This window comes from Betta splendens, chromosome 10, assembly GCF_900634795.4.
Source record: "Betta splendens chromosome 10, fBetSpl5.4, whole genome shotgun sequence".
Taxonomy (NCBI): Eukaryota; Metazoa; Chordata; class Actinopteri; order Anabantiformes; family Osphronemidae; genus Betta; species Betta splendens.
In genome coordinates this window covers 7804651-7827218 of record NC_040890.2, presented here as the reverse complement: position 1 = coordinate 7827218, position 22568 = coordinate 7804651, and the positions used below count along the sequence as shown (strand labels likewise).

The 22568-nt window shown below is 45.5% G+C and overlaps 1 protein-coding gene across 1 annotated transcript in view; it reads left to right on the top strand.

Annotated features, from left to right (window-relative positions):
* gria1a (glutamate receptor, ionotropic, AMPA 1a) overlaps positions 1-12941 on the top strand; it is a 50237-nt gene extending 37296 nt beyond the window's left edge. Inside the window, 5 exon segments of the mRNA XM_029166095.3 lie at positions 149-396; positions 3436-3550; positions 6978-7112; positions 9480-9641; positions 9643-12941. Coding sequence (XP_029021928.1) covers positions 149-396; positions 3436-3550; positions 6978-7112; positions 9480-9641; positions 9643-9882 — 900 coding nt within the window. The 3' untranslated portion in view covers positions 9883-12941.
* Positions 12942-22568: the final 9627 nt, after the last annotated feature.

Below are 22568 nucleotides of genomic sequence, written 5' to 3'. Positions count from 1 at the left end.
TCTATGAATCTCTTGTGCTTGAATCCAGTAATGAAAACACTTAACGTCAGAAATGAATACCTTAAAGGGCTCTGAATGGATTTTACAGCATAAAGATTCTTAATAAAATGCTTCCTCTCGCCCCCTTGCTGTGTCTCGTTTACGCCAGCGGTCCAAGATCGCTGTGTTTGAGAAGATGTGGTCCTACATGAAGGCCGCCGACCCGTCCGTGTTCGTCAGGACAACGGACGAGGGCGTGATAAGAGTCAGGAAGTCCAAGGGCAAGTACGCCTACCTGCTGGAGTCCACTATGAACGAGTACATCGAGCAGAGGAAGCCCTGCGACACAATGAAGGTGGGAGGGAACCTGGACTCCAAGGGGTACGGCATTGCCACGCCGAAGGGCTCCCCCCTCAGGTAAACCCCATCCACTGCAGCATGGCCGGATAAAAGCCATGAAAAGCTTTTATTGGAGCTCATGCACCGGTGTCATCTTCGTTGGTTACCAAAATGTCACTTATGCATTCCATTCCATTTATTTGTCATTTTCATGGTTCCCACACATCAGGAAAACATTTACACCTTGACCATGCTCATTTTCATCACAGAGGCCCGACACTGTCTCTGTTCAGCCCATTGCGTTGTATCTCTGAGCTGGTGAGCACTCGCAAAGTGTAATGTACAGTCGGACTATGGGATGTTCTGTCCTTCAGCTGAAACAGTTCTGGGTCTAGTCTGAAGAATCCCCCATTAACCCACGCATAGAAAATGTAAACGCTTGAAGCAGGTCCAAAGCTCCGGAGACGACATCCCACAAGTCTGGTCCCCACTCGCGCCAGGGCTCACGTCAGTCTCAGATTTACACGCCACATCCCACGTGCTAATCGATGTAATGAACGATAATTATTACTGGATGTACTTCTGTCATTGATGTCCAAGAGCAGCAGCTGTCATTTCACATCACATTAACACCTTAACCAAGTCCTCATTCATATTTCTCCTGCAACTGCATAGAGAGCGTAGAGGCTGGTGGCATCTGAGGCTTTTAATCTATCTCTAATAGGCCTCATTCATTTTAATGAAATGAGCCATATGGAGACATTTCATTCGAACTCACTGAGAAATCGCTCAGGATTCCACCTTAGTTGACAGCCAAAGGTCGAAAGGAGCTTGTGTTCTGTGCGTTACTCACAGGTTCCTTTGAAATGTTCTACATTTCATGCACAAAGCAAAGGACGTCCAGGGCTGAAATTTATTAATCCGACAGCAATCATGTCAGATTTGTGTAGAGCTACAAATCCAACATGGGAGGTAGTGTTACGCTGAGGATGGCCTCCATTGTCTCTCTCTCTGTGTTAATTATCAGCCGAGTGATGTTATTGCCTCGCCGGCCGTTCACCGATGTCTGGTGCTGAGCTTCATTAACTGATAACAAACATTCACTGAGAGTTCAATCAAAAGAAACACTTGATATTATAAATTATTATAATATTTTATGCTGAAAAGATACACGGGCTAATTTCTGCAAACCTGAATCAGACATGAGTGAATGTCCTGTGAATGTAAAGCGCTGACTCCACTTATACTTGCACTGCATTCCTAATGTAAAGATTATAGCAGTTATTACACTGTTTGACCACATCAGTCAATCCATGCTTTCCATTTGTCCTTCACACTAAAACCACATTTTAACTATGGACAGTAGAGGCCTTTTTGAATAAATGAACACTGCTGTGTCATAGCATCATAGCAGTAGTGTTAATAGTGCTGAAATGAACCTTAGATGCCTTTAATGCGTGAAATGAGCCTATTTAGCTATTCTGGCACATTTTCAGTGGATGGACTGGTGCAGCAGACAGTCCAGAGTTTAATGGTGTGATCAAATGGGCACAGACGGAATCGTATTCAGGGAAACAAGCGAGACTCACGGTGAGATAGCTGAGGTGGAGCAGGGACGAGAGCGGGAAGGCTGGAGAGCTACGGCAATAAGAGCTCAATATACAATCTGGCAGGGAAGGGAGGGGAGCATAATCGCATAAATACTGGGGGCTAATTAAGGGAAAATAAGCAGGTGTGACAGGGGGAGAGAGCACCCAGGGGAACACTCAGCCAAGCCAGTCGGCACGCTGGAGGTGGAGGCCGGGGCCTGGAACGAGAGGAGACGGGCGAAAGAGCAGAGTGAAAGAAGAAACGACGCCATTGGACGCTAATGGAAGCCATTTTGACGGCTTAGAATTGTAATAGGGAATATGTGTGGGGCTCAAGCTCAAACGGAACATCGGTTAACACATGAAATATGATGAGGTATATTGCAGTGCAGGTCTAAGGGAGCAGGGCTCTTTGTACAGTGGATGCTCAAATGACATGATGTTTGTTTTACAGGACAGTCTACAGAGAACCTCTCTGAGCAGTTTGTAATATTCCCTGTGTGCACGCTGCTTCATTTCTCACATATTCAGTGTCCAGCCTGAGCCCATCCAGTCTAACGTGCAGTAATCTCTGACATCTGCTTGTCCCAAACTAACCAATTGCATCCAGGTCTCCCAGCCATCCATGTCCACACACTTTGACTTCTTTCTTCCTGGACCGAGAAAGAATTCAGAGGTTTTACCAGCTCTGAGGATACTGTACCTGTGTTCCCTACAGCTGTGTTGTGCACTCAGGGTTGGGGACAAAGACTCCTCTGCACCTGCTGGCGAGAAAGGCAGAATAGGAGCGAACCCAAACTTTTCTGTAGCTGGGGAAACAAAGAACGGCGAAGAACTGGCACTAATTGGAGAGTCAAAGATCTTTTCTTTCTTTTGTGAGAATTCTGATTACACATTCTGCCGTTCTGTGATTTGTAGATGGAGGGAGTCTTTGTCCACAGCCTGTCAGCTATAGGAAATACACACACGCACCCGCCAGAGAGAGAGAGCACACCCGACTACTGTAGATGCCTTGAGTCGACAGCTCTATCTACACTGGTTTCCTTTCAGCCTGTTAAAGACATAAACTTGTGATGAAAGTGATCCTGACAGATTAAAACATTCAAAGCATTTGTCTCTGCTGATAGTTACAAATTACTCATCGACGTCTATTCTCCAGAATCCTGTGATGGCTTGAATATTGATAGGACGGTTGCCATAGCGATGGGCATGAAAGGAAATTACCATCTGTAGACAGACCTCTGCATCCACGGCATCTCGGTGTAGGAGTGTTGGCTCTGCCTCCCTCTGAGGCCCCTGCTTGGTAAAACCTGACTGCTACTGTATGGGCGCTCAGCATCTCGGCCCAATGCAGATATGCAACTAACCTGCATCTAAAACCAGCTCTCCTGTTTCACATCAGTAGTTACGCACAGGAGATTCCAACAGCAAGTAAATGTTGCCATAATCACCACCGCCATGCGACAAGCCTCTTCTATCTGTCCCATAGAGTGTCTCCTAATGGCTATTGTTTTATATTATTTTCAAGAAACCCAGTAAACCTGGCAGTGTTAAAACTGAACGAGCAGGGCCTCTTGGACAAATTGAAAAACAAGTGGTGGTACGACAAGGGAGAGTGCGGCAGCGGGGGCGGGGACTCCAAGGTCAGAGCCAGTTTGATAAACCCTGCGGGTAACCCACCACCAGCGGGAGTGGAGGGCTGAGGGGGGGGGGGGTAACCGGCAGACCCATGCTGCACCAACCGCTCCGGCAACACTTAATCTCTGTGGTGAGGGGAGTAGATAAGGTTAAATGCCAAGGGGGTATATGGTGGGGGGTTATTGGGCTTGTGGTTCTTTCCTTTACATTATTATTTATCATATATAACAAAAGGTGCAAGTGAGATCTGTGTTGTTAGGAGAGGGCGAGCGGTTTGCCAGTTACCCAAAGTGATATAGTAATACACATCTACTGCCTTAGGAAGCCAGCCAACCAAGCTAGATGGAGTATTAATGCATATCACTTTGACTTTGATGTCTCCAATGATGATGATGATGATGATACATGTATATATATTTATATATATATATGAGCGTGTGTTTGTTTGTGTGCGTACGTGTTGTTTTTCGTTTTTTTAACCTGTGAGCGAGCTCAAGCATTAACGTGTGTATGTATTTGCTGCTCTGTGTTTCTGAACTAATAACATAAAATAACATGGTATAATATGTTATTTATGTTATTTCCCTCTGGTTGGAAGAATCCCAGTAAACCTAGCGGTGTTGAAACTCAATGAGCAAGCCGTCTTAGACAAACTGAAAAACAAATGGTGGTACGATAAGGGGGAGTGTGGCAGCAAGGACTCCGGAAGAAAGGTTAGTCTCCAACCCAAACCTGTCACCTCACAGCACCCCCAGCACACCCCCGCCCTGATCCTAGACCAGCCCCAAGTCCACATCTTAGCCTCTGCACCGCTGGCTCTGGCGGTACCACCACCCTGGCCCGGACATAGGATGACCGCTAGAAAGTGACTTCTTTTCCCCATTAATTTAACATTAAGCAATCATGTAGCAAAGAACAAGTCTGTTATGCAAAATATTACTCATCTAAAACCTTCTATCTAATTTAATCTAAAAATCAAGAAACAAATTCAACCTGAAATAATCAATACAACTCCTCTCCTCCGTCACCATTGCTGCGACTGCTGTCACTGATATAATATTCACTTAGATGTGGTAAAGGTCAGTAGCTGATCTGCCTAAGTGACTTTTTCTTGACTAGAAGACCGGTAAGGAAACAGAATCAAGATAAAACAAAAACCAGGTCAGACTAGTGTCACTTCATGATATCAAAGTTCAACGCTAAGTGCCGCTCAGACACGGTTTGAAAACTGCATTACTGGTCAAGTTTGTTTTGAAAGTAAAAAGGAATAAATAAAAATGACTCATAATTTTGACCTCCTCACTGGGCTGTGAGCATAATAAGACTGGTTGGGCTGTGCTAGAACATTTGTATATACCGATAGTACTTAGCTAGCGGCCAGTAAACAGCACTAATTCTATCGCACACCTGCCCTCACTATTTAAAAAGATCATGTGATGATGTCAAATCATAATAAGCCTAGTTTATTCTTAAAAAAAAGCACCATTTCAAAAAGGAGCCGTCATCTTTTATCCGGGCCAGTCTCTGGTTGTACCCTGGAGTCTGTCACTCCCTACTAGCTTGTGTTGTCACAGAATTAATGATCGTTACCTGCGTGTCAGTTTAAACTGTATGATGAAGCTTCCTAACTTAGATTATCCGTGCCAACAAATCACACGATCACACGTCAGGGCGACGTTGAGTTTGATTGGATCCGGATGTTTAGATTTCAAAGAGAAAACAAGAAGAGCATACAGTCAGACGAGACCGGGTTCTGGCCTGTCTTTTGGCCTTTGGTGATAACTTGACGTCGAACCCTGTGCTATGATGGACTAAGAGGTTTAAGAAGGTGCTTATACCTCATAGCAAGAAGCATAGAAGCAGTCATGCAGCGTAACTTTTTTAGGAACAATGAAAAGCCATAAATCTAAGTAGAAGCCGTTGTGATAGGCCCTGTAATAGAGTTTGTGCTGTTGCTGCATGAATGCATGTGTTGTGGGGTATTGATCCACTTTACCTGTGCAGTGCTGTATCTCCTCCCTCACTCAATGTTCAGAAATGTATAATTAGGAATAAAAGAATAGAGACGAGTGCCTGTCAATGTCTGCAGCCTGTCCCACAAAGTTAGAAGTAGCGATACTGGCCCATCTGAACACTAGCGAGTCTGAGTGTGGACACGTGTAGAAACATAACAAGTCTTTGTTTTGTTTTTTTTCTTCTTCTTCTTCTCGTTAAAACAAAATGAGAGAAGGCGAAAATGAAAATGTTTCATTAGTGTTGCTTCTGTTTATGCAGAACCGCAGGAGTATGATGTGTTGAATGAAAAGGCAACGATAAGGACCCGTCGCCACGACGCTCGAATAAATCACCGGGAGCTAATTTTCAATGAGGACGCTTTATTCCTTTTTTAATTAAAAGGCTGAGGACGGCGCACAGTTAGAGCATCCATATGAAGTGTCGTCATTTAGACGTTCCTCCTCTAATCTTATCACAGATATTGTTTCTTTGTTTCTGCTGCTGTATTGTAAACCGTTTAGCTGCTACAGTCACTTAAACTTGTCACTAAGTGAAAAGAGGACCCCAAGCTATTCAGTTACTTTGTGAGACAGACATGGACATTTTGTGTTTGTGTGGGCTTACGGTCATGTGTAAGGTAGAATTTAAATTCTAATTTAAGGATAAAATCATAAATATAATCATCTGATTGTAGTCGGTTTAATACCAGCGGCCTTTAGCCAGTCCAGAGATGGAGACTGGGTTTGTTTCCATGCTTTGACCTTGGGTTGGGTTTTCCAGGACATTTAATCCTGAGATAATTGGCGAGTGTCAGTTTTTCACCTATGAAAAATCATCCTCACTCTAGAACATTCACGTTTTTTTCCCTCCCGACACGGGGATCAATTAATGGAGGTCTGCTGATTAGTCGGTAACTTTTAATTTTAACTTTAATAAAGCAAAAGTCCCATTTTGGCCACATTTTCTCTGGCTGTGCATTAGTAATACAATTCAAGGTAAATAAAAGGCTGAGTTTGCTTAAGGACCACTACCATCAGATGATTTAAAAAAATGTCTGGGTACTGGCAACTCTGTGTGTGTGTCTGTTGTCTGTTTGTCGATTTTACTTTGTCTTTTTGTTTTTTTAATTAGGTTAATTTGCAAATTGTATGTCCAAGTGTGTGTGTGTGTGTGTGTGTGTGTGTGTGTGTGTGTGTGCGTGTGCGTGTGCGTGTGTGTGTGTGTGTCATTTGCTTTAAGGCATTTGAGTTCTTCCACTTCGTTACGATTGTAACACTATTGTTTGTCTATAAAATAGACAAATGTGATTCAGTTTGTCTTAGTTGTTGATGATGCGTTCTCCATGTGTGGTTATGGTTGTTATTGTTTTTTTTTTCGTGCTTCCTTCTCACTATCTCTCCACACCACCTGGTTCTCCCTTCTCCTCCTCCCCCCTAGGACAAGACAAGTGCTCTGAGCCTCAGCAATGTGGCGGGGGTCTTCTACATCCTGATCGGGGGCCTGGGCCTGGCCATGCTGGTGGCACTGGTGGAGTTCTGCTACAAATCCCGGACCGAGTCGCGCCGAATGAAGGTGTCCACTGCGCGAGCCGCTGCCGCCACAGCCGCTCAGGCCTTTCACTGCTCAGCCTTAGACAGTGGTGCTAGTGCCCCCTACACAGAGCTGCAGAGCTACGGCCTGTACGCCAACAACACTGTTAAGATATAAGGGCAGAGCACAGCCACGGGGTAGGAAACGCTGTGATCAAGCCATGATGATGATGATGATGATGATGATGATGATGATGATGATGATGATGATGATGATGATGATGACATCCATCTCCGCCCATCTTATCGTGACCACAGTAGGGCCTCTCAAGGCTTCCACCGCAGTGCCAACGCTCTCCTGTACCTCTCTCTTCCTCTTCCACTCCGTCTTTACGTCGCTGATCTCCCGCAGTGTTGTTGAATCACTTGATTCTAAATTGCCATTATGCCTGTTTACTGTGTTGTTTCCCTAAGACTGAGGTTTGTCAGGATACAAATATATACAAAAAAAAAAAAAAAAAAAATATATATATATATATATATATATATATATATATATATATATATATATATATAAATATAAGGCTTTCGATTACAGCCTAGCCATTCAGGTGCAGTCTCCAGCCGCTGTCCATGGTGCTGAACCACAGCAGCAACAGACGTCATATTGTTCCTTAATTAGGTTCTATTATCCACTTTAACACAGCTAGAGGAAAATGCACAACCAGCTATTTCATTCCAACGCTCCCATGGCTTAAGGGTCACAAGAAGCTATAACTCCTTAAAGGCTGGAGTTTATTTAATAAATGGGAAAAGGCTTTTTAGAACCATTTCCCCAGCTTGGCTCTTTAATTCACATTAGCCTCCGCAGTGAATGGTCAATATCTACAGTACATGCTTAAGGCACAGTAGATAATGAAATATATACATGCAAATAGATCAATTATTTTATAAAAATGATTTGAATTCGAAAGAAAAACTCAAACACATTAAATTAACACACATCAGTCTGGTTCTCACGGATCTTTTGTTTTTGAATGACAGTGCAGACCATGAAGGTCAGGGTGTTGCACCTTTTATAGCTGATATTTTATTTCCCAGCTTGTTGTCTCCTTAGTGTATTGTGTTAGCCTGTTTCGCAGGGGTCAGGGTATATATATTACACAGCATGTCATAAGCTGTAATCTAAAGCCTTCCTAAACACATTCATGCATTACACAACACTTCGCGTCCATTTTAACGCGTACGTATTTCATTTTTGCCGCTGTAATGCTGTAGTATAATTCCGCGACGTCTCCCACACATTTACGAGTAAAGAACTTTCACTTTGCAGCACAGGTATGAAGGCAATTTGAATCACAGTGGTACATCTTCCTACCTCTGTCGCTCTGAACGAGCCTCTCCCCTGTTCCTTCTTTTCTCTGTTTGCTGACTGTCTCGCAAACGCAGGGACCATTGTGGTGAACATCCTTTATATGTATAGCCATACCATAAGGCAGGCCTGGTGTGTTCCATCGCTGCTTTAACCAAACTGTGTTACACAGTGTCCCACTTGTTGCTTCACGCACTGGTAGGCCAACACCCAACACTGTGGATCCTGTAGCTCTTAGTTCTCATGGATCAATTTACAACAAGCGAGCTTTGATTCATTTTCCCGACATCAAAGCGCCTCTTGGTCAACATATAAACACTAAAATCTCCCACATGACTCTCCTGTGTTCTACTCAGCCCGTGTACAGACAGCTGATCAGTATGCTGATGGGATTGGCTCGGAGCCCTGTTAGTCCAGCGGTGCCTTTATGCTGTTTGGCTTGAAAGAAACAATAACGCCGTTCCAATTAGGGCCCGGTGTAATCGTCCAATCCCTGTGCAGCACTCACCGGTGGCTCCACATCGCTTTGCCCAATTTAATCAGCTATAGAAGAAAAGGGTGCAAGTTCACACCAAAGAGGCACATGTGCAATCATGCACACGCATCATTAGGCCGGCTTTCAGGCCCACTGGCTTTTACCACGCTAGACTTGAGAATGAAGCTATTAAACCAAAGACTGAACCCTGAGCTCCTTATTCACTCGCTCTGCTCCTGCTTATACGAATTAGGATCACGCACATCAGCCAGCGCTACAGTTTACCGCCCTCGAGTATGACTCAGGTGCATATGAATGGGATGCACACTTGCGCCTTGTGACCCCTGACAGCTCCTTCTGCCCCTGAATTCCTTCAGCTGGTTGGAAAAACAGCTGCTCATGTTCAGATATTCCACACACTCGTTTCTCGCATTATGTACGTTACCTCTAACTGTTGCATAAGCTTTGTCTGTTGTGACTAGTACCACATAGAGCGCTGTAAGGCATGTAATGAGCGGCGAAGGGCCCGGTCCGCAGACTGATTCCTCCGTTTGTCTCTGCAGCAATCCATCAACGACGCCATGCGCTGCTCCACCCTGACCAGGATGAGTGGCAACGGGAGCGGCGGCGAGAACGGCCGAATCCTCGCCCACGACTTCCCCAAAACCGTTCAGACGCTGCCCTGTATGAGCCACACCGCCAGCATGGGACTGGGTGCCTCCGGCATGTGATCACCGCGTCACTGTGCCGGCGGTGAAGAACAAGCAGGGTGGGGCAGAAGAAGAGCACAAGCCTCTGTGGACCTCGGAAATCATGGCTGGATGGTTTGACCCGTCTGTCCTCCTGGCTGTCAACGCACCCGACTCATACAAGTACCTTCCTTACTGCCAAAACGCACTCTCAAAGCCGCTCCCTACGAACTTCGAACAGAGTCACCACCTTTTTTTTAAACAAGTGGATGCTTGAAAAGAGATACTGAAAAAAAAAACAAAAAAAAAAAACAAAAAGGGAAATGTGCTGCAATAAAGAAGCCGTCAACGGGACGTGTTTTTGAATTTTTTACAGTGTTCACGTGTGGGGAAAAAAAAAAAACTTTATTCTTCAGTGTGACGCCTGCGCTGTCCCATCTCAATGGAGCTGTTGACATTAGTCTGCGTGTGCAATATCTTCACCTCCACCGCTGACTTTGTGCTACCTTCCATAGAAGCCGTCCGGTGGCCGATGGAACACGCCTCTGCCCAGATGTGGCAGCGGAGGACAGATGTGTTGCACGACCGCTGTGGTGATTTCGTATTGTTTTGGGACCCCCCCCCCTCCACTTCCCCCGCTCGCACCCACGCGTCATTCCTGAAGGACGCAGTGCTCCGCGTAGCATCGGCCTGATTTTCACCATGTAGTGTATGGTTTGCGCATAGAGCTTCGTCAAAAAGGGGTTTGAGCTGATTTATCCTCCGCTGAAGGAGGAGGCTTTTTAAATCGGCGCTCGGCCACAGGCCACGACACACGCGCATCGCTGCTACACCTCATCTACCGCGTCATGCCTCGTCTTCGCACCATGTGACCATTCTCGGAAATGCACACAAATACACCGGACACTTCTTCACGCGGGGTCATTCGTTTGGAGCTGTCGGACGTGGGCGCATTTCAGGATTCAGTGAACATAACGAGCGAGGAAGGTTGGAGAATAGTCTGTGTTGTGTACAGTACTGAGGGACCTTACACTGTATTCTACTGTTGTGACTATCATAGTGTATATTTGCAGTACATGCTAAAGATCTAATGAGGACTCAACAGTTTGTGGCCGGCCGATCGCCGCCGCCGCCGGTGCAAAAGTGGGTGCAGTCGCAATTATCTGTCTTTATCGGAAGTCAAGGTCACGGCAATCGGAGCGTGCTCTGCATTACAGTTCTTCCCCTTCAGATCAAGTCAAGTAAAGGGAAATCAGAGTGGCAGGCCCTGGACAGTAGAGGGCAGGGATGACAGAGGGCAGACAGCCGGGGTTTGATGTGAAGGCCTTCAAGGAAAATTCCATCTCAAACTGTTTCAATACTATAAGCAGGATGCACTTTGATGATCTGCGTTATTTTTCTGAATGTGAGCCAGGGCTCTGATTTTTAAAAATACATTTAAAAAAATGGAAAAGAGAATCAGGGGTGGCTTTTATTTGTTTGTCTGTTTGTTTGTTTTTGCCTTATTGTCCACGAATTCATCTCCAGCTTTCCTGAACCGCAGCTATGTGACCCCCACATACATGTGAATGCTCTTAAAGGTGATGTTGTGCATTTCAGGTGTTACAGCAGCAATATGTCATGTTGTTTACCAGTGGTGTAGGTCAGTCAGTCAGAGTGAAGGCACAGACAGACCTGATCAAGCATTATGCCATAATGTCCTTTTGTTTGTTTTTTTTTTGGTCTGTCCCTTTAAATCATTTTCTAATGAATGACACATTTGTCTTAGAGGTTTCTTCAAACTTAAAGTGACATTTTCCTATTTGGAGTTCTGAGGCAGCAACTCAATAAATTCTACAACTATTCAACCAAAGGAAGCAGGTTGCAAGTGCACTAGTACAGTACATACTGTACTGTATTAGGTGCAGAAGTGGCTTAAAGGGACGAAACGTTCACTGTCACATTTGAGGTAATGAGTGTCAGTGGTTTTAAGTATTTATAGTGTTCTTACGAGACAGAATAACAACAGCCTTATCCTTTAAACTCAACACTTTCAAAAGTGGCATCTGTCAAAGCAGGCAATCGAATGACATTTGTTTTTTTCGCGTCACATCGCGTCCAGCGGCGACAGAAAGGGCAAATTACGCCAACGTGGGGAAAAATCCCTCCCGTCATCTCACCGATCCATCGCTTTGCTCTCCCCGCCTGCACAAGTATTCCACTGCTAAATGCAGCAATTTCAGTAACTGGATTGTCCCACATACATCCAGAAAATGCCAGATTCCAGTAATTCCAGTAAATCTGAGTCTAACCGTGTCCGAAGGAGCGGTTTTACTTAAAGGTGAGTGTAAGGTTATTGGTTTGAATGGGCTCCTCACAGCTGCTGGAGGCCGGAGGTCAGCTCCGGATTACGTACCGCCCACTCCTGCCGACCTCTCATCGCACAGCAGAGGCCCAGCGCCTGTACAAAGGCACCACAACACAACACCTGGCTGTGTGTTATTTCTCTCGTCTCCTGAGTTTCTGCTTTAAAAAAAAAAAAGTACCAAATCTAATGTATGACCTCGTCTCCTTCTCTGCATCGTCACGTGAGCAAGACAATGGGCCGTCAGAGTTTACTGAAATCATACATATCTCCACTTATTATGTATATAAAAAGGCTTTTTTCTCTTCCCCCGGTGAAAATGTTTGTTCTCCTGCAAAATCACGCCTCAGTGTACCTGAATTAGTCACCTACGGCGAGTACTTTTCCTTCTCCTCCTTCATCTATGCGTCTTACTTTGCTGATGTATTAATTAGAACACAGCACAGCTCTCTCCAGCGGACGCTTGATCTTCAGAAAGATGTTTTATACATAACGGATTTGTAAAAAACATGAAAGACACTCGATGTTTGTATTACAAAGGAGAGTTGCGGTGCCGGGAAAGTGTTATACACTTGGAAAAGTGTAAGAAAATAAAACACACACACACACTGATGTAGAATAATCTATAGGCGCTAATGTTGTTTAAAGGCAGTTTTGAGTTAATTTTATGACAATTTGTTGACGTTTCGACAATGATTTCCTGTTGGTGTTTTTAAGTGCTTGGAATTTAACAGCATTTGAATATTTCTTTGTGGTTTTCATTTTTTTTTTGTGATTTTACTACCAGAAACCGAATCACATTTTCACCAGAAGCATTATTGTTGTTCTTATTTTTTAACTTTTCAAAAGGTAGTCTATAAATGGGCTCACAATTAAAAAAGGAACACAATAGTATTAGGAACCAGACTTTTGAGAACTTGTTTTTTTTCTAACCAAAGTGTCCTGGAAAGAAGTCATCATGCTTTTGTAACTGAATAAAGAAATAAACTACACATATTGGTTCAGTTTCATTTTCCATGGCAATGGTGTATCTCACTTTGTGCCTCAGGCAAATGGGATTTGAGTGGAGATATTACCAGAATAGAAGGATAAAGTGCCGCTTATTCTCAGAGAAGTGCAGCGATCCAAGGAAATAATCTCAGGCAGTCTGTCGAACGTGAAAAGAGAAAAGGAAAAAGAGTCACTGTTGCATGAGCTGCAAAACAATTAAAAACATCCCATTTGTGCTTGTTGCTACAAAAAACAAAACAATAAGCAGCACGTTCACCTTTACACACACTAATATAGGCCTAATGTAAACACGTCCACTGATAAATGCATGTGATGCTGAGAAGTAATGGAAATGATACGTACAACAGTCGATCCCACTTACACATTCTGATCCATCAGCCACCAATTTTGTTCTTGATCCAATCTTCGCTACCAAGTGGAGACAAACCCATTTTTATCTTGTGGGAGCGACTTATCATTTCGTTCACGCCAGATAATTGTAAACTCTGTAAAATTATTCTCGCACAAATCAGATGCATGGGTCTGACAAATGAAGCCCAAATGAAGCGATGCGTTCCAACGTACTCAGGAAATGACCTAAGCGCTAACGTGAATGCGGCTTAGCCTATTTGCGTATTTGGCGGCGTAGAATCTATTTAAATTCATGCAGGCGAGGGACCTGGTGGTGCCTTTCTTGCAGGTTTAGCACGAGTCATAAATGAGTTGAAAACAGACTTGGTTGAATTTTTAGCACATATTTAGGAATATTTCTGCGAATAACTTACTCTAAACCCGGTTCATCGAATGTCGCAGCTTTAAACGTTTTAACTCGACCACACTTTACTGGGTCAAGTGATCCATCTTCACCACATCCCATGAAGTATCTGTGCCGTCTCCTTATATTTCTATTCAAATCAGTAGAGCCGCTTCAAACTGTGCGGCTCGACTGCATTAAGCTTCACGTGGCACCGGGTATGTAAATGAACATTTATGCACCGCATTGATAATTGGCATCTAGGCTGTGACCTCATCAGGCTCCGCGGGGAGCGGTAAGCTCAGCACAGCGGGGGGCCGCGCGCGCTGATTATAACTTTCTCCAGGCGAATGGGAAACTACTGCGCAGGTGGATGTTAAAGTTTGGGCTCGTTACAAACTGCATGCGGCAGCGGCGGCGGCGGAGCGGCTTGTTGCGGGCGGCACCCGCAAACTCAGCAGCGCTCTCGCGGAGGCTTCAAATCAGAACGGTTGCGCTGAGCGCGTGCGGTAGCTTTAAATCTCCCGGGTGCCGTTGTGCACGTTTTAATGAATTTACTGCAGACGACAAACAGAAGCGGTGGGAGACACTCGTGTCGAGTCTTGCTCGTCGCTCACCTGTTTGCGTATTTGATTGTTTGTAGTGATTTAGCAGAATGTTACAGACGCGTTAATGAAGCTGCGGTGGCCGAGCAGTCCCCAGCTCACCTACTGCCTCATGACTCATTCACTTGATCGTGTTTGTTTGCATCGTGTAATATATAAACTCAGCTTCCAAACGACGTGTGCGCATTAGGGATCTACACAGAATGGCACTCATTTCTTAGATTTTCACACGATACTCGTCTCTTATGCTCTGTTGAGCCTGGACGGCGGATTATAATAAACGTACAACTATAGAGTGTGTGACTTTCCGTAGTGGTTGTTGTGAATGTGCAAAGTTGTGTCTCTGTGTGTTTCACAGCGCGCGTCACACCCTATGATTAGTGAGACAGGTGCTTCAAGAGTCACAGGATTTTTGGGTTTGATGTTTTGTTCACCATCTCAAAAAATAATCCTCCATTCAGGTCCATCAACCTGCTCTTACACATATCTGGTGTGCCCCACACGCGCGCGCGCGCGCTCTCAGCCCATATGTTGGATGAGCTTTATCTTAGGAGAATGAAATAGTGTCTCCAGGTTTTTAAGTCCTTATCTAAAATTAAATCTTAGATGTGGCACCTTTAACGACCAATATATCACATCCTAAAATTATTATGTCCAGAACGCGATGAAAGTACGCAGCCGTTGACAGTGAAATAATGAAGATCCTCAGAAACACCTGCAGGTGTGTTGTACCGATGACGGTGAAGGCGGCGGAGAGGAACGCGGACAAAGGAAAACCCAACAGAAGAGAGCGTGTCTCGTTCCAGTCTGGAGCCAACGCGGCTTAATTGTGTCCAGGTGCGGACGTCTCTCATTAGACGAGCGCAGACGAGCCGCAGCGTCTTGAACGCAACTAATGCGCACGCTAATAAGCGCGTTCGCAGATTCTGAGGGACAGTTGATCAGCAACGGGGCCGGTCAGGACGATGCCTCGACTAAAACAGGCATCAAATCAACGAAAAATGAATAAATGAGCTGATATAGACCTGTTGTAACAAAAAAAAAACTATTTGCTCATTTATACGTCAGTAACGTCTCAGCTGCAGACTTTATCTCCATGTGCTGGTTGAATGAGCCCTTTTCCGGATGACATTTAAATGTTTCATGCCGCCTTGATTTAAATGAAGAAGAAGAGGTTTTTAATACAAACTCTGCGGGGTTCAAACGGAACATCTAGGTTGAAAAAGGCATGTTTAGATGAAGCGATAGGTCGCAATCTGTCAAGTCAAGTGAGTCAAGGTCGAGTTCGTCAGCTCATCTGCCTGCGCACGAATAGTTTTCATAATCGTTTCAACAAAAATATTTTATTATACCTTGTGAAGGATGTGGTGGAGTTATGAATATCTTAGTTCCCCATACGACCCACCAAAAGAAAAGTGGGCGTGGCCTAATGATAAAACAACAACAGTGACTTATTTGTCGATATTGGGTTTTCAGATGTGGTTACAGCTCACAGCTGGCATCGTGCTGCTGACTGATTCTCTGTGATGTGGACTTTGAAGGCTACCTGAGTCCGTGTGTGTGTGTGTGTGTGTGTGTGTGTGTGTGTGTGTGTGTGTGTGTGTGTGTGTGTGTGTGTGTGTGACTTTCTTGAAGAGATGCATAGCATAACTTTGTCGCTGTGTCTCCTCTTAGCAAGTGAAATGTGTTTTTCCAAATGGAGGAGGAAAGGAAATCAATAGCAGTGAAGGCATCGCTGCCAGGTCGTGTTGGAGGGGCAGAGTCTCGCAGCCGCCAGGGAGGAAATGCCGGGTCCTCTTCTAAACAGCTTGAGGAAACTGAGACACATCCACTCTCATCCTTGTGGGTTTTTGATTTCCTCCTTTGTTTGGTCTGCCATTTTTTTTCATCATTTCTCCCCCAAGCCCCATTCTCTTCCATGTGTGTTGCATACACCCACCAGCAGCTGCAGGCAGTGGCTGCACACATTAGTGTGTGGGAGTATTCTTCAGCTTGTATATGAGCAGACACACACACACACACACGCACACACTCACATTCCGCCCACAGAGATGGTGCAACGCCGAGCCTGAAACCCTGCTCAGTGGCGAGCGACGCCCCTCGTCTACCTTCAATCCAGCCCTCAGGCTGTTTCTCCGCGTGTGATGCGAGGACAGCGCGCTGCCAATACGCAGAAATGACCCGAGGACGGTCTTTGTGCTGGAGCGATTCCATACATGCATGTATTTTTAGTAGATCACGGTCATAAAATACATGGAAAGCCCAGTATGTTTAATTGTCTTTGCTCTGTGCTGCAGAACACTGATTTGAAATAAATAATAAACCCTCTCCTGAGGCTAAACTGCAGGTTTGTATAAAGCCAGTGTAAGATGATGTTAACCTCACAGTGAAATAAGCTTTGCACCCATTTAATCTGATTCATTGTTAGAAGCAAATGTCAGCCAAAGGTTTTCTTCAGCCCTTCAGTCAGTCAACACGCGGTTTGGAGCTTCACTCATCCCAGTATCTGTTGATATACAACTGCTAATGTGGTTACATGTGCCGTGTATTGAAATTGAATGAAGCTGTGATGAGTTATTACGCGGCTGGAGGTTTATCGGTCCTCGTGCGTCGCCGTGGCGATAAGGGGCGTCCTGGGACCCACTGGGAGAGACAGTCAATCACACGACAGGGCCCGTTAGTCGCTCTCAAGATTAACTGCCCCCGTTTGAAATATGTCCCTCCTCATTGTTAGGGCAGTAAAAAAAAAAAAGTTACTCTGCTGCCAGGCCCTGCTGAAGTTAAAGCAAACCTGGCGCCCTGGACCCCACTCCCCTTCCCCTGTTTCCCATCTGTCTGTCATAGTGGACAAAGGCAGACGACAACCTTGAGGCAAAGATGGATGGAGGTAGTAAATAGCCGCCGGGGACAGAGAGAGCGGGACGGAAGGCGAGAGAGAGAGAGAGAGAGAGGTAGAGAGAAAAAGAGAAAGAAAGAGAGAGAGAGAGAGAGGGGGAGATGTATAGTAGCCCACATCACCTCAGACAGGATGACAGATGAGGAGGATTATGGAGCAGATCCACGTCCCACAGTGACCAAAGTTAGGGCGCCTCCATGCACGGTCCAAGGGGAGCCCGAGCCCATCACGCCGCTGGATCGGGTCAAACTTTCAGGCGTAGGAAATACCCTTGGTTTCAATCTAATGTTTCACTCCCCTGCTTAAATGTAGGAATTTCCTGCACCGCTAAGCAATGTTTGAATTGCTCCATTTGTTCCAGCGGAGCATTTCTTCGACAAAAGGAGACGTGTTTCATTCCAGCTGCTGCCCGCTTCTTCGCTCGTCCTCGGTTCCGCCACCACGGGCCCGTCCCCCTTCCTGCAGGTCCAGCGCTCACCGAGCCACACTCAGCCAACATCTGTACACGTATGCACATGTGGGCTCTGTGTGCGTCAGACGGTGAAGCGTGTGCTGTGATAGGGAGTCTCGGTAAACACCCGGTGTGAAAGTAAAGCCTGAATAATGGATTTGGCCCCGGTAAGAGTAATCAGTGAACCCTGAGCTCAGCCTATTGAAGTTTAATAACATTCTGAATGTCAGAACACATGACAGCAGAGAAACATAATCCTCTCTCCCTGTAGAGTGAGCCCACAGACTAACTCTCCCTCTCTTTTGCCCCCCCCCACACCCCTATTCTCGGTCATAAATCGCGCGCACACACACACACACACACACACACACACACACACACGCGCAGCACAACAGGCAAAGCCTTTCAGATTAGCCGGTGTGATTTAAGCGGCATTTACAGAGCAGTAAATAAGACAGACTTCCAGTTGAGCAGGGCCCGCATATCTCCAGCCCCTGCAGGGCTCTGTCACCTTATCACACCCAGGTTGTCTCCGTTTGGTAATTGGAACACAAGTTACACAACAGCCGCGGCCGTGCGACCGTCACTGACTGATGCGAGTGGAACGCGCCGCTCGTCTGCGTGATGTGGCGTTTATAAAGGATGTACGTTGAATAAGAATAAGAATAAGGACGCCTTTAATTTAATTGCAGTGGGGAAACTGAATGTCACAACAGCACAAAAAGTTGAAAGAATACAGTATCAGAAACACTGAATCAAAGGCAGTTAAGCTGGCACCGTACAACATTATACAGATGAGCAGAGTGAGTTTTCTATTGATGGGAATGATTATTGCATACTACATACAGTAAATATTACCCAGGTTTACACGTAACTACATAACCACTGATGCAATGTTATGGACTATTGTATAGTTGTACAAACCCAATCCCTTTCAATCCTACAACTAATGGGATCATTTTGAAAACAGCGACAACCCTGCAGGGAAATATTAGCAGACTCTATAATCCCACATCTTTGAATATTCAGCTTTCCACCACTTTTTAGTTTGCTGTTTTGCTTTTATTGCTCATAAACTTTGCTGATTTGCTCTCATTGACCCCATTAACCGTACCGCCAGCGCCAGCTTGTTGTTGTCGGTAATAAAACGCTGCGACAAACCGAGCAAACTATCCAAACGATTGAACGCATGTTCTCATTTTTTGCCTTTAATCAGCAGGTCAACTGTCTGAAGATCTCCTCCCATTTGCTGCTCAATCTGTCAAACTTCTTTTCTCCAGTCATTCAAGGATGAGTCTGTAATTAATGAATAAGACCAAGGATGGTAAACATCCTCACTGTCATTCATGGTGAATAATTATAACTATTTACTAGCTGATATTTTATGTGTGGATCTTTCTACACATGGAAAGTGGAGGAAGAAGCAGTGGAACCAGAAAAGGGCCTAAAAGTGACAGATCACAGGCTATAATGCTATGATTAAGCTGTATCATGTTGCTTCTATAGGGTGGAAACACATTTGTTGCCATGAGCACCGTTCCATTTATCCAAGCTTCTCCTTGTAAACAGAAGCTGATATATCCTCTAATGGGCAGCCTGCACACGGGGCTTAGTCAATTATAGCAGTGTAGCATCACAGCGTGCTACTTGAGCCTATGCATGGCTAAAGAAGCAACAAGCCTTAATGTCGCATTAACATGTGACATTTACAGGAAACCTAAATAAAAAGCGCTATGATATTTATTCCACTCAAACTGCTGATTTCCATAATACATCTCAAAGCCAGCGGTTGATGATGATGGCTAATGATGCTGCATGTATTTGAATGCCTCATTATCATGAGTTTGCATTAATTCGGTACTTCGGCGCTCCTTTCTCTCTCTCTCTCTCTCTCTCTCTCTCTCTCTCTCTCTGTCGGTGCCGCCTCGTTCTGTCACATCTTTCGCATCTCCTCCTTCACGTTCTCTCGCCGTCCCGCTCTAATCTGCAAAACTGCACATTTGGCTCGCCGCGGAAAGTGATGAGCGGAAATGTCACGTTCCGCTGCAAGCAGCCGGCCGGCCCAGTGGAATGTCAATGGCAGCACGCAGGGTCGGGGCGGAGGGATGGAGAGACGGAGGGATGAATGAGCGGAGGATGACAGGAGCGGCCCTGTTCCTTTGTGTGTGTGTTTTTTTTAAGAAATGGTGTTTTTTTTTTTTTCCTTTTTTCGATGATTATTCTAATCCCACCAAGGACCTCTCAGCCTGAACCCGCCGCCTTATCGCCGCTGCGCAGTCATTCTCTCATTAAAGCCTAATCACAGACCACCAACTCTAATAAACCTTCAGCTTCCTCTTTGAAAAGCGGCTGCGAGAGGGGGGGGTGAAAACGCAGATTACAGTAGGTCTGTGCCTCCGTACATGACATGGGTGAACAGCAATGCGGCGTCTAATCACTTCCAGTGCAGAATGGGCCATTTAAAAATCATTGGATTTGGTGATTTCTATTAATCCACAATGAAAAAGGTCACTCTTTAATGAAAACTGCAGGGATTAACGAGCGCCTAGTGGGATTTGGGCCGAGTGCACCTTGATTGTTTTTTCACAAACTTCTGAAGCCGCTTCTCTTGAGGCAACTTGTTCAGAGTTAACATCAATCCCAGCTCTGCGGAGCAGACCCAGAGGCGCTGATGCTACAGCCCGAAATCCATTTTATCTGCCGTATCCCTCTCCCTCTCTCTGTGACACACACAAACACACACTCAGGGCTTTAAACACTCTTTAATCATAAGCTGAAGCGAATATATCAGCGCCTGCAGCTTGGCTTAAGTTCAGACGCGCGGTGAAGTGGGCCGGTTTGTCACCTATCTAACAACTTCATTTTTGTGGGCGCAGAATTACGTGTGTTTAACAGACAATAAAACACATTAGTGACACTGTGAATCTCGCACGGGCCCAAGTTTCATCTTTTTAGCGTTTACACCAAATAATTAGCCCGTTACAGATGTGATTAACTGGAGAATATCTCGGACAGATGTGTCAACGAATCCATCTTTTCACAATTAATAAACAGATGAGACAAAAGTAAATAAGGTCAAAGTCAGGTGACACACAAAAACAGAACCCTCCAGATGTTTCCCCACAAGTACATCATCACTAGTAGCATAATTTATGAAACAAATCCCTAAGTTTTACACTTTCAACGTTCCACAATTAAGAACAGAAATCTCTGGAAGCATCAAATCTCTGTTGTGTAAAGGACTTATGTTGGCTAAATAATAAATACAAGCAAGACAACCGTGTCCCAGTGATTATCCAGATGTGAATAATGATTCAGCACAACTGCTCTGACAACAATATTATCTCCACTGATGACTTTGAAAAATGACTGTCAATGTGGTGAATTAGCAAAACATCTGTTTGGACGTTTGCGTCTTTAAAAGTCTGAACACAGCGGCTGCAGTGACCAGAGGTTTCCATCCTTCTCTCCTCCCGCGAACGTCCAATCCTCTGATCTGATCACCACTCCTCAATTATATCTGACAGGAAGGGTGGAAATCAATAAACCCCTTTATGGGACGTTAGATGATTTAACAACGTCGCGTTCATCATCTACAGTAGCACCGCAGGTCGCCGCTGTCGATCCTGTTACCACTTTAAAGCACTTCCTGTTTAATTGCCTCAGAAGAAATCAGCGGCGCCACCTCCAACACGCGTCCCTCAGTCCGCGGCCCCTGATCGCATGTCGGTAATTGGCCTTTCACATCCAGACGCAGCTCAGAGATGCAAAAGAGGAATTTATGGAAATAATATGCATTAAAAAAGATGAGAGCGGAGCCAAAGTCAGAGCAGGCAGCTGTCATTGATAGTGATTCAGAGGTCTATGAGGCCTCTCACTTTGTTCCTAAATTATTCATGCAATCTGTCAATGCTGCTGTCTAGGCAGGCTCCTCTCCCCATGTGTTCAATGATGACAGAAATCCTGTGCTATGTTCAGGGCTATCTTCTGCAAATCCCTCACAGAAGCCGCACGCGCCGCCGCCGCCGCAAAGCTCCGGCACATGCCTTCTGCGAGCGAGCGAGCGAGCGCGCGCGCGCACGAATCCGTGCTCTCGCAGGGCATTTCCGCAGCTACGCGTCTCCTCGCAATCATCCTTTAAGACTCTAAGTCTGTTCCCTCGTGCACGGCGGGCACAAAACGGCAAAATAGGACTAGTCGGGCGCGAATGTCCGCGTGCAGCCGCGCTCGCGGCCGCACGCGTGCGGATTGAAGCCTCGTCCTCGTTCTCTCTCATCCCGGCGAGAAGCGGCTTTAACTGCAGTTCCCGCGTCTCTTTGTGAGAGTTTCTCAGATGCTCGGAAGCATGTATTATTGAGGCTCTCCCTCGGGTAGCCTCCGCTGCATCTCCTAATATACATATACATAAATATATTAAAGGAGAAAAGATAAAGTGCCTCCGATGAATCCTGGCAGTGGGAGCAGTGCAGCCAACCTGTCAGTGTGCGTGGATCTGATGAAGTGTACGAGTGCGACTTGAAGGCTGCCACTGCTCCAGCTGAGGCAGATGTGAGTGTGCGTCATGGCCATGATCCAGGCCACTGTCACTCAGCCTTAGGGTGGATTGCGTCCTATCTATCAGGGATGCCCACACGGACTTTGGAGTCTTAAAAAAAACTTCCCTCGGAACTTTGCTGAAGCACTTTTGTCCCCGCTTGCGTTTCGGGCACGCTGAAATATTGATAAATGAGTCTCACTGAGAGCTCTAAGTGCCTGGGTAAAAAAAAAATGGGAGGTGTTGTTTGTTTGCATAGACGCTGATGTCAAGTGTTTGTGCAGCAGCCGCGCTGCAGCTCGGGGAGCGCAGGGATTGGATGTGCACACAGACAAACAGGAGCTGATCCGGCGCTGCCGCAGATGCAGACACAGACTAATACATTTGGT